General features: G+C 36.7%; 1 protein-coding gene across 3 annotated transcripts in view; it reads left to right on the forward strand.

Moving 5' to 3' along the window:
- Positions 1-17,103, forward strand: part of LOC149578362 (GPI transamidase subunit PIG-U) — a 118,136-nt gene that overhangs the window by 44,489 nt on the left and 56,544 nt on the right. For all 3 annotated transcript variants that reach the window (XR_016364361.1, XM_089828489.1, XM_089828497.1), the window contains exon 6: positions 2,604-2,738. Coding sequence is in view for 2 of the 3 variants with exons in the window: in XM_089828489.1 (XP_089684615.1) it covers positions 2,604-2,738 (135 nt within the window). In the remaining variant the exon portion in view is untranslated. The remainder of the gene's footprint in view (positions 1-2,603; positions 2,739-17,103) is intronic.

The following is a 17,103-nucleotide window of genomic DNA, read 5'->3' on the forward strand; positions in this document are numbered from 1 at the left end:
TGTTTGCATATCATAAGTATCATCAAATTAGTACTTTAGTTTGTTAGCCTGATAAGCAGATGCTATCAACTATGAATCAGCTTTTTCATGTATGCAAATATTGATGGTGTTGCAATTTTTATGGGTTGAGAAAAAGATATCAACTGCACCCACCTGATCCCACTCAATTTCATGCTTCTGAAACTGCAAACTAACAAATTTGTCTTCATCCCAACAAGATTCCCCATGATTGGCTTTTCATTGGTTAGCCCAAAAACGGCCCATACAAGCACAGCCTCTTCCAATAGCATAGTTACCAGATTGAAAACAAATGATATGTATGAAATGTTGAAAAGTTTGAAAATCTGGAAATTGAAAAAAAATTGGTGAAATTTCTTGACAGATTGAAAAGACTGAACTAAATGGTATAAACATGTTTGGGCTTACTGTAGCCCAAATAAGTTCCTCCTCAGTACTGGTGGCATCTCTTTTTTATCAAAATTTAGGCAACATGAATGGAAGGCAGAAGTTTTATAAAGGGCTTAGAAGAAATATTCTTTATTGGATGGGGTTCCTTAAAGTACAGCATCAAATTTCAAAGGGAGTTGGAAGACTGCCATTATTGAGATAATTGAAACTAATACCAAAGTTATTAATTTTAACACCAGACGCAGTTCCAGAGTATCCATGAGAACTAGTTAATGGATATGGAGATGTTGATATGAGTGATAGAGATTCTTGTCCAGAAAGTCTCTCACAGAGATTCAAGGGGCTAAGCACAACATTCTGTGTGGAATTCTACTGTCACGTCCATTGCAGACATTAACTACAGATGTTGCAGTGGGGAGCTATGAATGTCATTATATTCTGAACACAGGATCTACAAGACGTTAACTCCTTAGGCCCCGTTTGGTTGGGGAAGACAAATTTGTGTCATAACCAGGTTATCTTATAACCAGGTTTTCGAAAACCTGGTTTTGTGGTTTGGAAAGCCAATGGTCCGTTTGGTTGATACGGAAGATGAATATACCGTGGACCCCACAATATTATTAAAAAAACTGTCATAAAATTCAAAACCTGGTTTTAATTTCGAATTCCACCTTTTTGTTGGAAGAAACTTCTTCCAATTTTTGACCAAAATTGGAAGATGAAATTGAAAACCAGGTTATGATTTTAACCAACCAAACACCAAAGTTTTTTTGCAAAACCTGGTTTTACTCCTGATAACCCGGTTTTGGTCCTCATCTTCCAGCAACCAAACGGGGCCTTACTGCAGCCTCAAACGAATGCAAATATGCATAGTGTTCAACATACAGTGTGCGTGCCTAGCCTGTTCAATGGTTAATGTAATTAAGAACTGTTCAGAAATAAATCTTCTTCTTTCACTAAGCAAAGTGTGTGCTGAAATACAGGCTTTTCATTTTTATTTGCAGCCATTTGTTTCCTCCTTGTTAACAAATTTGCTTGCTGGTGCAAGCTTTGAATTTTCTGTAAAACTGTGAATTGACTGTGACTCTTTGCTAAACGATAGATAGCCACTAGTAGTAACGGCCTTATGTGTATACAGAGTTTTTTGCTCACCACATTTGGCTTTTTAATGATTGCCCCAACTAAACACTAGTTTAATCTTTTGTCATTATCAATTTTTGTAAGTGCAGTGATTCATATGGTCTGGCTCTAATTTTTTGAAGGTTTCTTTACTAGTCCAGAAATAGATATTCTTCATTTCATGATGTCTATGGAGGTTGTAAAGGATGGCAGCTGTTGCATCAATATTTTGGTTATGATTCTAACTTCTATGTTTCAGCTGTATCAGAACTACTGGGGTCCTGCAATTTTGTAAGCCGATCTTTTTTATATCAATAGGACCTCTGTTTTTCCATCCTAAAGCTGTATGCGATTATTATCTATGAAGTATTTGTAGATCAATGCCTGTCCTAAAACTACTTTACTTTGACTTTTTATCTTCTTTGGCATTGTGTTTGGGTGATGTGTAATGGTACAAAGACATGCCCATAAGGACAAAGGCATGCTCAATGATTACGCTTTGGGATATATCCTTGTAAATTGTCAAATCTATGTTTAAATTCACAGACATGCACAATTTTACAAGCTCTGAGATACTTGATATGATGCTAGTTAATGAGACATTTCTATTTGGCCACTGTCATTGGTTGAACATTTTTGCAAAGAATAGATTTGTTATTGAATATTTTTGTTGTAATATTTATTTTTAACTTTCATGTTTTCTATATCTTTTTTGTATCTCCAGTGGCAAGAAATTTTTGTGTTGCCTATAAATTATATCATTTTAGTATTTACAAACATAATCGTGTTTTGTTCTAATGTAGTTTCTCTGGAAAACAGTTGTATCTAAATCCATGCCTGTATACTTCACTGATCTATATATATTATAAAGTGTCTCTTCCCTCAGAAATTATGATGTGAATGCTTTGGGACAATTCGTTTTTTTGAGATTCAGTGCAATTGTTTGTTGACATTGACATCTGTTGTTAGGGACAATGTAGGATTACCCTATTTAGTGTTCCACCAATATATCGTAAGTGCTATATTCATACTCCTGAAGCCTTGTAATAATTGTCTAGATATATTTTGAATCACAGGAAATTTAGTAGCCGGAGATGTAGCGGCTCTTGTATACCTGTGGAATCCTTTAGCCATTGCCAGCTGTGTTGGTGCATCAGTGTCATCCATTGAAAATTTAACGATTCTTACAGTTCTTTATGGAGCATCTACAAGTAAGAAATTTCTTGTTGGCTCTTAATTTCTTGTTTCTTTCTAGATCTTCTTTTCTTTTTAGAAATGATGCCCAAGAGCACCCAAAGAGAACACTCAGTGCTTTAAAAGAAGTTATTTTTTATTCCCATATACACTAGTAACATATATTTAGCATTTTGTAAATTTGTGCACATTGCATTTTCAAGAGCATGAAACTGCATCGAGAGATTTTTTGTTAAGTAACGCTAGAATGATTAGAATATCATGAAATGTGACAAGAGTATTACTCTGTAATTCATACATGTATCTATCTATATTTTTAATGCATATAAAGATTTCTACCCTTTAGAATGTATTTTTAATATGTAAAATGCTCAATGAAACTCTTTTTTTAATGGTCATAGTACATACATTGCGCTTGTAAATTTAAATTTTTTGCTTTATTTCCTTATTTAAAGTTTGTTTCAATCAAAATACTGCCACAGATACAAAATTTATTGGTTTCATGTTTTATGATTTGCTAGTGGTTTTTACATTACTTGATGTATTTCTTAATATGTACATAATGATGTGGCTGCTAGCAATGTTTAAACCATACAATAAAAAGATACATTTTATGCATTTGGCAATGCATTTTTCTTCTTTGAATTGATTATGTTGTTGGCTCTTTAACATCATCTGAATATTTATATATATTTTCAGGTGTATAGATTTCTTCAGTGGTGGAATGTTGCAAATTGAATTTATATGCAGTTTATCCCATATACAATTCTCTTATATATATATATATATATATTTAAAACAAATAAAAAATTCAGCTTATTGCCACACTGTAGGAAGTCGGAAAATATTTTGAAAAGGTACTTTGGGCCAGTGCTAAAATGACACCAATTCTTGGAAGCTAAATATGGAAGCTCTATGATATGCCAGTGACTTAAGTTTTTAAGAGTTGATATTATAGTATAGGAACATAGAAATTTTGATGAAAGTACCACACATCTGGTTTTTGTTTAATATCTGAGTTACCATATTCTGTCAGTTCCCACCGAATTCAAAAGTCGACTCGCCTCAAATTTGAATTCAGTTCCAAATCAATGATTTCCTGTGTAATTTGCTTGAAATTTGGTCAAAGAGACCCTGGACGACGTTTTGTTTGTCTGCAGCAAATGTTGAATTGTCAGTGTGCGCCCAGAATGAATCTGGTGCAAGTTGAGGGAATTTCTAAGTTTTATTTTAATTTTTTAACCAAACAAAATCCAAATGTTGAATTGTCAGTGTGCGCCCAGAATGAATCTGGTGCAAGTTGAGGGAATTTCAAATGCATTTGGGCGACTGATGGATGTTTTGATTTTTCTAAGTTTTATTTTAATTTTTTAACCAAACAAAATCTTGCATCTTTTCTCACGTGGGCAGCATTTTTTTCACACAGCAGCAGACAGTGTTTCAATTTGCTTGATCAAATAAAACTCCGAAAAATCTGGAAGACTTCCTTTGAAGCTATTTTTCTAAAGACTGAGCACTCTCAACTCTGTTACGTGTGTAAAAACATCACAATGAATGCTTCTATTAAACCGAATGCCCTCTAGAATAATTGGATGGCATGACCATTAAGGCATCTTATACCTACCCAGTGACTCATTTTCAAAGCAGTGGGCTCTTGTCAAATTGCTGTACAGGATTATCTTGTGGTTTGCAATTTGCTTGATCAAATAAAACTCTGAAAAATCTGTAAGACTTCCTTGGAAGCTATTTTTCTTAAGACTGAGCACTCTCAACTCTGTTACGTGTGCAAGAACATCACATTTGATGCTTCCATTAAACTGAATGTCCTCTAAGAATAATTGTATAGCATGACCATTAAGGCATCTCATAACTACCCAGTGACTCATTTCAAAGCAGTGGGCTCTTGTCAAATTGCTATACAGGATTATCTTGTGGTTTGGTTCAAGATGCATTTCAGGTTCACTAGAGAGTCTCTCTCACCATCTTAAAAATCTGAAACTACAAATCACAAATCAAGAACATAAGGATAGCAATGGTAAAAACGTATAGATTGATGATTCCACGATAACATAGCCCATTTCTGAATCACCAAAAACACCTTATGCTCTGCATAAATATGGAAACAAGCCTTTAGCTTGACCTGGGAAAGAATCAGTTTTAATATTAGCATAGTAGTGTATGAACTTATTTGCTTCAGCATTTTTTAACATATATATATATTAATTTTTTTTTTCTGGTATGGGTGAACCCAAAACGAACTCGAACCCAGCCCAAATTTTTTTTGAGTGAATGTCGAACCTGAATCTCAAAACGGCATCTGAATTAGTAACTTAGTCTAATATAAAACACCAATAAAAGTTAAAGTCCAATTTAAATTTTAAGGTATTTCATATTAAAATACTCTTACCTTCACTTATGACATATAAAAAGGAAGGAAGCATAACTATTGAGATCTTTCTGCAAAAGTTTATGAACATATATGAGGCATCCATCCTGCAGTATTTTGAAATAATAGGAACCCTGACTTCAAAGCCCATTTTTTTTGGGATGATTGTTGCATTCCTGAGTTCACACTTTCTCTTCTCACAGCAATCCGCAATTAGTATTCTGAATTAGGATTGGACCCCTTGTTGAAGGGATGCCTAATTATCAGGTGTAAAATCTGTTCATGACTATCATAAGGAGTATGCCCATCATCATTGGATCACTAAGAATATTCTAATTTGTCAAGTTTTTGGAGTGGTACCCAGGTTGAAAATTTTGGGCTTGTCTAGTACTCTCGAGTCTGAGTTTGTGAACAATGGCTAGACTGACCGAAATTCCTTTCATGTTTCTTCATCCATTTAAGCTTGCATTTAATCTTGGTATGTTGTAGTGATTTTTGGCTCTATTTCCAATGGATAAGGCATTAGTCACAAAGGAATCTGATCAAGTTAAACCTCTTGAAATATGACTACGAGTCTTTGGGAGCTCACTGTTAAGAAATAGCTCCAGGAATTGCTTTGATTATACATCAGTAGTCAAATCGTGCTAAGTGGATTGTTCTTTTTGTTGTGAGATAGCCAATTTGCAAATCTTAGTGAAGTGGTTTATGATTAGTGATAAATATTTGGATTGTTTATATATGCTGGACATGGCTCACCTTTGAGGTTGGAATTCTATATTTATCCTCAACTCTCTAGTTTGATCCAAGATCCCCCTTGGCCTTGCCTAATCAAATTTATTGAGGAGACACTCACTTCTGATGATTGGTATGTATTATGTTCCAATTTAATTGCACTTCTTTGCCAAATCTTCAACTTAACATTCGTAGGAATTGATTTTTATTAAAAACAAAGATATTATACAAAGGAAAAATAGAATAATAGAAGTAAAACTATGTAATGTCCCCTATTTTGCTAGCATCTTAGTTTGAGGGATTAGCCTATTATTTTGATCCTCGTAGGCTAATTATTGTGGATAGAGGGTCTTCTGAGGTAGAGGCTTAGTTATGGGAGGGTCTTGTCTTCTTTACAATTCAATATGCTAGGTGTGACTCCTGTTTTAGACAACATATTTAAAGGATAAGTATTTTGGGAGTTATTATTATTTTTGTGGCCAAATTATTGTTAAATTGTTAAATGGCTTATTAGAAAGTTATAATTTAACTTTATAATTTCACTTAAGTTGAGGGTTGAGTCATCATTGGAAGGGGCCATTTATTTTAATTAACTCATAGAAGCCTATGCCGAGGAATTAATTAAAGTTTTTGGAGGAAATATTTATCATTTTATATTATTATAAATTCAAATATGCAACCAAAAGCAAAGTTGCATTTCATTGAAAAGTATATGGAAGAAGCTATTGGCAGTTGGTTTGTTGAAGAAAGTTTTGGCTTTAATTGTTATAAAAGCAAGCCTCTAGGTTTAATTTATTTGTTTCTTAACATTTGCATTTTATGACTCTCTGAATTTCATGAGGGTTTCAACATTGGCTGAAGAAGAGGACCGATTCCTCCATTTTGTTGGCACTTTGAGCTGTTGAAATACACGGTGAGTTGTGTTCCGAGTCTGAGAATTAATTCTGCATATTGGGTTTGACAAATTGGTGCTGATGTATACCAATTTGATCACTGTATTTCCTGCGATTTGCTACTGGGTTGGACACCCCTTTGTAGCCTTCATTTATGTTCAAAATACTGTTACTTTGAAGGTGTTTATGAGCTGCAATATGGTGTTTTGATCCGCTATTGGATTCTAGGGTCATGTATCGACACTAATCAAATGACAATGTGAAAACCCTCCCTAAGAATTGAAAGTCAGGGTTCCTAGTGCCCATCACAGAAAAAGGTGCCACAATAATTCTGCCAACATTGAACACCACATAGCCCAACCCTTAGTACCTACCTCTTCAATTTTTGTGCTTGCATGCTTGGTTTTCATTGATCTCCTTTGCTTTGACATCTTTGGGTGTGCATCTACCAAGTCCATGACTTGGTTCATCTGTGTTTCATGCTTTTTGAGAGCCTTCTTTAGGTCTTCCCATATCACCTTAACTTCCGCTTGATACTCATCTCTGTTTACTCTTCCCAACTATCTAGCAAAGGGAACAATGCCAAACTCCTCTGCTTCTTGCTGGTTTGCAATCCCTTCTCAAACATCCAATCCTACTTTAGGAACCATGCATTCAAACACTGAATCAAAACCATGCAACAAATCACCATCAAGAAGTGAACTCAAAACCCACTTATTAGTGAAACCCAGAGATGTGCACCCGGCCCAAAACCTAGGAGTACCTAGTGTGGGGATGTGCTCAAGATGGGTACCAACGTCCAAGCATCGCTGCACTGCTTCACTGCTTGGGGACTCTTGGATGTCCCGAGATGTCAACAGGATTCCTAGGTGTCCCTCAACCATCCCAAGGATGTTTAGGTGTCCCCTATCAGCGATTGGCAATTGGGCCCCATAAAATGGTTTTTTAAAACACGTTTTACTTCTTTATTATCTAAGTGGTTCTATTTGAACCTTAAAATATTGTGGGTCCCATATAGGGCCCTTTAAGCCTTCGTAAGCCCCATATGCTTCATTTGTATCTTTCATTTGGTTTTCACTTTTTTGTTATAACTCAGAGAAAAGAGTGAAAAGGAGTTGAAGGAAGAGTGATCTGTAGTTCTACTTGAACCTTAAAATATTGTGGGTCCTTTATAGGCCCGTCTAAGCTTTCATAAGCCCCATATACTTCATTTGTATCTTGCATTTGGTTTTCACATTTTTATTACAGCTGAGAGAAAAGAGTGAAAAAGAGTTGAAAGAGTGATTGCAAGCTCAAGAGGAGCAAGAAGATCAAGAGGGAGAAGATTCATCAAACACAAGGTAGAGTTTCTAGAACTTGTTTTGTTTTATTTCTGATTTTCATTTTTATTTCTAAAATTAAATGTTGAATGGATAGTTGATTGTTGTTTCTTAATTATTTTTCATTGTTTCAGATTCTTGTTGAAAGTATTTTCATTTTTGTTGGTTGAACTTTTAATGCATATTTGTTTTTAAAATTCTAAATGTTTGAATGCATTTATTTTTTGTTATCAACTTATTTGAGTTTCTAAATTAGGCTGAATCTTCAAACGAGTTTCTTAACAATTTATTTTTATTTTCTTAAATTACTAGTGAGGCTGAAATTTTATCGTTTTGTGAAATGCAATGTCTAAATGGCCTTTCATAGTCAAGAATATAGTGGAGAAGACATGAAAATACATTCTGAGGGTGCCAAAATTATGAACCTGAGCATTAGAAAAGTGACCATGGGGCTGATACAGAAGCTCAATCTAGTTATGTTGCACCAAGAACAGCTGCTATAGATTACCCCTCTCAAATTTTGACACCGTCTGCTAGGGGTCCTTATGTAGGCAGCACGAGAAAATGGAAATGCAATTTTTGTGGTGTAGAATGCTTTGGGAGCATGACTAGAGCTAATGTACACATGCTCTTTTGGATAGGATTGGTGTGAGTGCATTTAAATTTTTGTTAAATGCAGAAAATGTCAAGTATAGAATTGGTATAAACAACCTTTGGAGCATTCCTGATGATTGAGCAGTTTTAATGCCTAGTCTTCGGACAATTCAGCAGTTACAGGGGCAGCAACATACTTCTACTTGTATCATGCATTAGAGAGAAAGAACTTTGTTAGAGGCAGCTTTCAGACCTTTATCCATTTAGAGTTCAGTAGGGAAAGGCAGCAAGGGGAAACACAAGGTAAGAAGTTCAAGTAACCCCATAGCTGATTTGTTTAATGTGCACATGAAAGCAGTTAGACTATGTCATTTGTAGGTTCTTCTTCCAATGGCATACCATTGCATGTAGCTTGATCTCCTTACTATAAGGCAATAATGTCCTTGGTGCCAAAAGAGGGGGGGGCATCATTTTTGGCACTAGGTGAACACAAATTGAGGGTCACAATCTTGGATAGCAAATATAACTAGATCGATGTTTTGATGGAGCAGATGAAAGCATGCTGGAGCGAGTTGGGTTGCACCATGATTATAGATGGGTGGACGAATATTAGACATTGTCCATTGATCAACATCATGGTCACATGTTGTGAGGGTAGTTGATTGTTCAGAGTGTCACAAAGATGTCGATTTTCAATTTCATGTCCTTAGGGAGGCTATTGGGAGAGTTGAGCCACAAAATGTGGTCCAAGTAGTGAGATATGGAACACATGTGTGTATAGTTGGAAGAAAGCTTGTTGAGACAACCTACAAACATATTTGGTGGACTCCATGTTGTGTGTATGCCATGAGCAATGAATTCAAGGACATGGGGAAGATTGACTGGATTAAAGGAATGGTCAATAATGGGAGAGATGTGCAAATGTTTATTTGCAATCACCACACTTCACATGCATTGTTCAGGGGCTTTGAGATGAATCTCTTAAATCCAGTTGAGAATAGATATGTATTGTATTACATTCTCTTGGAAGAGGGTGGGCTGAGGCCAAGACAAAGCTGGGGAAGAGGGTGAAGGACACATTGAGAGTGATCAGTTTTGGAGTGATGCAAAATACATAATCCCCATCATTAGATAAGTTTTCCAAGTGATCAGATATGGTGATGGTGATATCTTACCCTTGGAGAGGTTTATGGTTGCATCAATTCTATGCTTGGTTAGATGAGGGATGCTATGTGAGAGTGGGACCACACTTAAGCATTCTATAATGAGCATGTTTAGCCAATCATTTACCATAGATGGAGAAGCTAAACACTTGCACATGACTTCGTATGCATTGAATCCTAAGTGGTACATGCCTAGGCTTAGTAGAGTTGAAGCAAGATTCTTTAGGTGCAATAATAAGATGATTGATATTGATACTGCTAGTGAGCTTCACTTTGAGTGGACAAAATTCTCCACTCTTAATTCAATATTCTTTTTTTACTATTTAGAGTTTAGTAATTGTAGTTTTACTTATTGTTATAACTTATTATGTTCCAGGTTACTCAAATTTGGTAAAGATGGATCATAGAAGGCAAAGATTACCACATTGGTTGTTCAATTTCTATCTCAGGCGAGTAGTTCCTCAGCTTTATAACCTATTTAAGTTTTTAAGGGAACTTAAAGAGTTTTACTTTTCAAGTTTTCTCACACTGACCATTTTTATGCTATCTTTGGAACTAGTCTACTTATAGCTTCTTCCACTTTGTTAAGAGGAACAAGCTTACCTCTAAGAGAGTAGAGAAGCTTTTTGTTGTACGCATAGTCTAGCGTATCATAGAGGATCCCTCTTAGATTAATGAGGATGAGGTTGCAAAGAAACCGATGTAGGGTTGTGTTGATGTTAGTTTTGTGCCACTACATAACATATAGCAATTGAATACTTGATACGGAATATCAAACACTCAATCCCTCTCTTGAAAAGTAAATACTCATGAAGACATGAGAAAAACTCCAATGTTCCTTACACCTGTGGATACTAACTCAGTTATATTAATCTGATTTGTTGGTTAATCACGTAGGTGGCATTACATTGTTCATTCAAGGATTGTCGAACTCTCGTTGTGATGGTGATGATGTTTGGCTTTGTAAAGTATATGAGCGCCAAATAATGTTGATGGTGATGATGATGGAGGGTATGTCTGCCAATAATGCTTCTTCTAACATCCTTCTCAATTGAACTTCAACCACTATACTACTTGCTGCCTTACTCCTACTCCTATGAATGAAAACATTAGCAAATGGATGGGGATCAAATCTGATGAAAGCTTACCAGCGGCTCTACCTCCATAGATGCAATGATTCAAGGGAAAAAGACTAGATTACCACGTAAGGCTTCCTAACCAGCCACTAGGATGCTAGTGGCCTAGTTTATAGATCCCTATCAAACATCCACTAATATCACCATGCAATTATCCATCTACTCTTACTCTTAACAACTTTCTTGAAATAAAATCTACTTTAACAACTTCAAAGGAATTTAACTTTAACTATTGGAATTAGAAGCCATGCAATAACACCAAATGTTCTTAATCACCATGCAAGTCACAATAATGATAAAGAGAGGCAATTTTGGTATTATCTTAAGCAACAATTTTCTTCAACCCTTTACAGATGAGAGCAAATGGCCTTATATAGGGGCCAAAATTACAACCAACGGTAGAGATTAAGAGGCAAAATCAACGATTCATATTAGATTCCAGAAACCCTAATCAGGGTTGCCACCCCATCGGCCAATGAGAAGACACCACCTCATCAATGGACCAATGAAAAAAAAGGAAAAGTGGCAACCAATGAGAAGGCACTAAAATGGTAGCCAATTTGAATCAGACACCTATCCTACCTAAGAAGAAGGAGAAATTGCCACTTGGGCTTACATCAAATGATCTTCTAATATAATTCTAGCCTTTTCTTTCATCTTTTTAGCCAAGGCAATGAACTTGGCTAGCCTATTGTTGACTTCCTTCATGGGAGGGCAAAGCGTGTGCTTCCTTCATCTTGAGCTCAACTGAATTCATCATGTTGCTCGCAGTGTTTTCTTATGATCCTTCTCGTATTCTCTCGCATATCCAATAAAGGCATTGAGAGAGGCAAGGGTGTCCAAATGTTTCTTCTTGATGGCGACCTTCCCCAACTCATCCAATCTTGATCCAAATTTTGTCTCATTGATATCTTCAAAATCAAGTGCAGCCCCAACATCGCTCACCATGGTTAAAATGGAAGTGTCAACGCCTCGGCTGTGTTGTGCAATCTCGTTCCGTATCTCTTCAAGTATCCTCAAGCCGATGGTCAAGGCAACAAACCAAGACTCCACTATACTCATTCCTCCTTCATCTACCAACTTGATTCTCTCCAAATATTGATCCTTTAGCTCGATAAATACCTGTAGCCTGGGAATGGATAAGTCCTTGACTGGAAGGAAATCCTTCCACTCACCTTCAAATGTTCTAAATTTGTCTCTAATAGCCACCAATGACCTGAATGTCGAGATAAAGGAAGGCAAGAAATTTCACCCATCTTGAATTATATCACTGATCCAATCTTTGGTTTTGCGCAGTTGAGCCGATATCTCTTCTATGTTGCTCCCGCTATCTTGCAGAAGGGTTGCCTGGTGCAACTGTTGGATAGGTTGGCAATCTCTCCAATACTTGTTCTTGGCCTCCAACTTTTTAGTCTTCTCATTTGCCTTCCTCAACCTTTCTCTAATTGAAACCATGCCTTCCTGGATCTCCTCACATTCCATGCCATCCATGATTCCTCCCAAGTTATGCTCTACTATTTCATACTCCTGAGCTACAATCTCATCCAATGCCTTGCTAACCTTTGGTATAGAAATCTGAACTTTTCGGTGACCCTCATCATCACTCTTGAATACCTGTAGCCTGGGAATGGATAAGTCCTTGATTGGAAGGAAATCCTTCCACTCACCTTCAAATGTTCTAAATTTGTCTCTAATAGCCACCAATGACCTGAATGTCGAGATAAAGGAAGGCAAGAAATTTCACCCATCTTGAATTATATCACTGATCCAATCTTTGGTTTTGCGCAGTTGAGCCAATATCTCTTCTATGTTGCTCCCGTTATCTTGTAGAAGGGCTGCCTGGTGCAACTGTTGGATAGGTTGGCAATCTCTCCAATACTTGTTCTTGGCCTCCAACTTTACAATCTTCTCATTTGCCTTCCTCAACCTTTCTCTAATTGAAACCATGCCTTCCTGGATCTCCTCACAGTCCATGCCATCCATAATTCTTCCCAAGTTATGCTCTACTATTTCATACTCCTGAGCTACAATCTCATCCAATGCCTTGCTAACCTTTGGTATAGCAATCTGAACTTTTCGGTGACCCTCATCATCACTCCTGATTACCTTTGCCACCATTTTTGCAATTTGTTTATGTTTCTCGCTATCATCCTTTTTTACTAATCCTTGAATATCTTCAGCTGTTCGGACAATCACCACCTCGCCTCTTGGCATAAGCATTTGCCTTAACCATAGCGGTGTAGTGCATCTCCCCAAATATGAATTTGGTTTGATTAGCAAAGCATCACCAACGGCCTCAAGCGTGTGGCTTACTTCCTTAATATCAATTGGCCTATCCTCTTCTTCACTAGTGACTGTTATATCTTCATGTTGGTTCTCCAAGAGAGGAGAGTACTCGCTACTATTACTGTAACCACTTGATTCTGAATCAGAGCTCACCTCCACCACGACCCTTTATCCACTAGTATTAGCCTCTTGGCTCCTAGCTTCAATTATGTTCCCTCTTGACGGTCCTCGATTCCGTCTCTTTGCTGGAGGTTCCTGATGTTCTTTACTTTTCTCAACCTCCAAAATTCTCTTCCTGCTCTTAACTGTTCTTTGTTGGTGGGTACTGCCTTCACCTTTTTGTCCGACTGACTCTGCTAGACCTTCTTCCTTTGGTTTCATCTTCTCATAAGTAAGGCATACCTTCCAACTTTGTAATTGCCTTAACTTCTCATTGTACCATGACTCAGTGTGTAGATCAACTGTCCTTGTAACTGCCTCCAAGGAAGGATCCTGATGATCATCTCAATCCACTGGACCCAATTTTGTTCCATCCACTGTATCATAATCTTCTCTTAGCACATTTTCATCTTCTTCCAGTTGATTGGGAATATCAAGGCTTCTCCATCTAATTGCCTTCATCATGCCAACTGACAATCTTGAGAAAGATGGCTTTCTCACATGAAAGTCATCCTATGCATTGGCCCAAAAATGTTCTATAGTAGGAATATGTTTGAATGTGTTTTCATGAGATGCCTTGATAAGACCATTAGGATCAAATCCTTGTTTGCTCTATAGCATCCTAGATAATACCATTCTAACTCTTTCTTCGCAGCTGCAAAGGCGACAGGATTGGGGCAAGTATCATTGCCTATTCCAAATGAGAAGGTAATCCCTGTCTCACCTTTAAGTTTCATCATGTTGTCATAGTGCTCAAGTTCTTAGCGAACTCCATCAAAACTATCTTTTGGGTGGGTACCTTGGAAGTCTCTTGGGACAAACTGTACTTCCTGCCACTCTAGTATATGTGAATTGCAGAAATTGGATGAACTAACTCCAATACTACCTAACTTTTGCTTCCGCTTCTGTTGAGAGCCTCTTAGCAGGTGTCCCTTGTAATATCCTTACCGTCTTCATGGAAAAGGTATCATAAAACACCTTATAATCTTTGGCATTGTGCAAATGAAGCTGTGGATAACACTCATGCACCAAACGTTGCCTTGACCCATTGTCAATCACTCCTAAGGCCTTAAGTCTAGGATTTTCATATAGTCTCGCAATTAGATAGAAAAGATAGGATCCCATATAGAATTGCTTTTGATTTGCACTGTCCTAAGTTGCAACTCTATATTTTCACTTATGATTCTAGCCCAATCAAATTTTCTCTTTCCATTTTCAATTTCATCAATAAAGTAGTACATCTAGTTTTCGAATTGCATACCTTGAGCTACGCCCATGATTCGGCTAAGAGGCACAATAAGATCGCCGTACTCTGATTTGAAATCTGACTTGGTGAGCTTTGATGGCCTGGTAACTCCCTTCTTGCCTTCGTGTAACCAATTTTGCTTTAGATGAATGAAGTAGGCCTCCTGGTTACCTTGAAAGAACTTGATTTTTTGATCCATCATTACCATTGTCCTGCCTCTATGCTGGGGAATATTAAATACTTCTTCGACCACTTGTCCGCGAATGTTAGCCAACACTCTCTTCCCTTCATCAAAAATGATAGACTTAGTAACAATATCAAATTGGGATGCACATTCCATTACCAATTCCGGATAAGGCAAGGTAGAAGGGAAAGTCGCGGCATGGACAATTCTGCTCTTGTAGATTTTTTTTGCCATGGGGGATTGTCCTTCATTCAATTTGTCCTCCAATTGTATCATGTTCATTGTACCAATATTGGTATCACTTATTCACCTCAGTTTCGAGAAGAAGGTGGTTTTAAGCATCATGTCTTCCTTGTCTTTTTTGGTATTCGTTCCCTTTGGGTTCTTGCTTGCACTAACATCTACCATCCTAAACACTTATTTCCGCCCCTTCATTCTAAATGATATGGACTACACTTATCAATCTCCAACCTTTCTATTGATAGAATCTAGCGTATTTTTGCCTCTCCAAGTCCTGTCTCTACACTTATCAATCTCCAAACTTCTTTCTTAGGGATGGGACTACCACTTATTTCTGCCTCTTCGTTACTTTAGGATGGACTACACTTATATCTCCCAACTTCAATCATAGGGTGGTCTAGCTTATTTTTGCCTCTCCAAATGTCCTATCATGAAATCTACATTTATATCTCCCAATTTCAACCTATCAATGGAATTATGAAGTGGTGGATGATGAGTGCAAGAAGAAAATAAGGGAACGAACCAAGCAAGAACAAGGAATAGAATTCGCCTTTAAAACCAATCTTCACCTCTAAAATTGAATAGAATTTTACCTTAAATCTGCCTTTACCAATAATCGGGCCCTCTTCAAGTTTGGATTAGATCTCAAAAATTTCAATTTTCCTTGCAAATAATGATACTCTAGCAAAAAAATCAGAATTTTGACTTCCTTGATATCGCCCACACTTGGCAAAATCAGACCTTAAATCACATAGTTCTTTCACCGAATAAAATTGCCCAATTCTGGAAGGAGAAATCGCTGCCAAAGATGGAGAAATCAGACTTCTAAAAAAAATCGCCCAAGCTGGAAAAAATCAGCTCCAAAAATCATCCTAGGGTAGAAATTTGCCCAAGCAAGAAGGAAAAATGCCGCCAAGAAATGGAGAAAATCTGTCGCAAAAATTGCCCAAGCAAGAAATTTGCCTCCCTTTGAAAAAAACACACATCCAAGGAGGAGGAAAAAAGGAATGAGGAAATTAGAGGGGGGAAGCCCTTCTTATACCAAATTTTCTGAAAAAAATTACACATCCAAGGAGGAGGAAAAAAGGAATGAGGAAATAAGAGGGGGGAAGCCCTTCTTATACCAAATTTTTTGCCTCTCCAAGAGGGCCAACCTGCCTAGAGGGAAAACAAAATTTAATTAGTCCCTTAATTAATGGTCTAGATTTAAATGCAACATTAAAATTATTTAGCCCATAGTGAAATTAGCCCATTTAATTGCCAGTTTTGATCATAAATTGCAAAATAGAAACAAGTTAAGCCTAGGAGATGTCAAAATTTTCATTTAATAATGTTTTGGCAATTAAAATACCATTAAAATCAAATCTAGCAAGCCAAAATCGATTTTCAATTCCAACTTACCAGTTTCCTTTAATATTTCTAAAATCCTCTAGGCTAAATTTCAACCAAATTAATGAGATTCTGCAATTTAGTTCAATTTTAATTTTGCAATACACTTTCAAATTTTTTTTTTAAAACAAAATAAATCCTTTTCCTGGCAGTCAAAATTCAAACTCCAATTTCAATTTCACTATCAAAAAATCCTTTTCACCAAAAAAATTTGAGATTTTCCAAAATGACTAAATCTAACATATCATTTTGAAAATGCCCAAACTTATACAATTATTTCAAATTTTCAAAAAAAATCATCTACGTCCAAAAATTTGCATTTTTATCTTGCCAAGTATTCGTTTTAACTATCGAAAAAATGTTTTTTTTAGTTTTTTTTTTTTTTTTGGAATTCTATTTGGCCCAAGGATAAAGTTACATGTTCTGGAAAATCAAGTTTTGTGCCGAGTGAAAAATAAACCAACTCAAATCCCTCCTGGCCTGAAAGCATCCAAGGTGTAAAATTTTCAAATTCGAAACCTCTGGACAATTCCGAAAAATTCGCTAAGGCAATCGAAAAAATTCCAAAAAAAATCTGCGAAAATTGCCAAGGCTTGCCCCAAAATGGGGGTCCCCAAAGTTTTGGGGCGATGGTGTGAAAACCTCACAATAGGTT

Source organism: Cupressus sempervirens, chromosome 1 (assembly GCF_028749045.1).
Source record: "Cupressus sempervirens isolate cs-2001-9-10 chromosome 1, ASM2874904v1, whole genome shotgun sequence".
Classification (NCBI taxonomy): domain Eukaryota; kingdom Viridiplantae; phylum Streptophyta; class Pinopsida; order Cupressales; family Cupressaceae; genus Cupressus; species Cupressus sempervirens.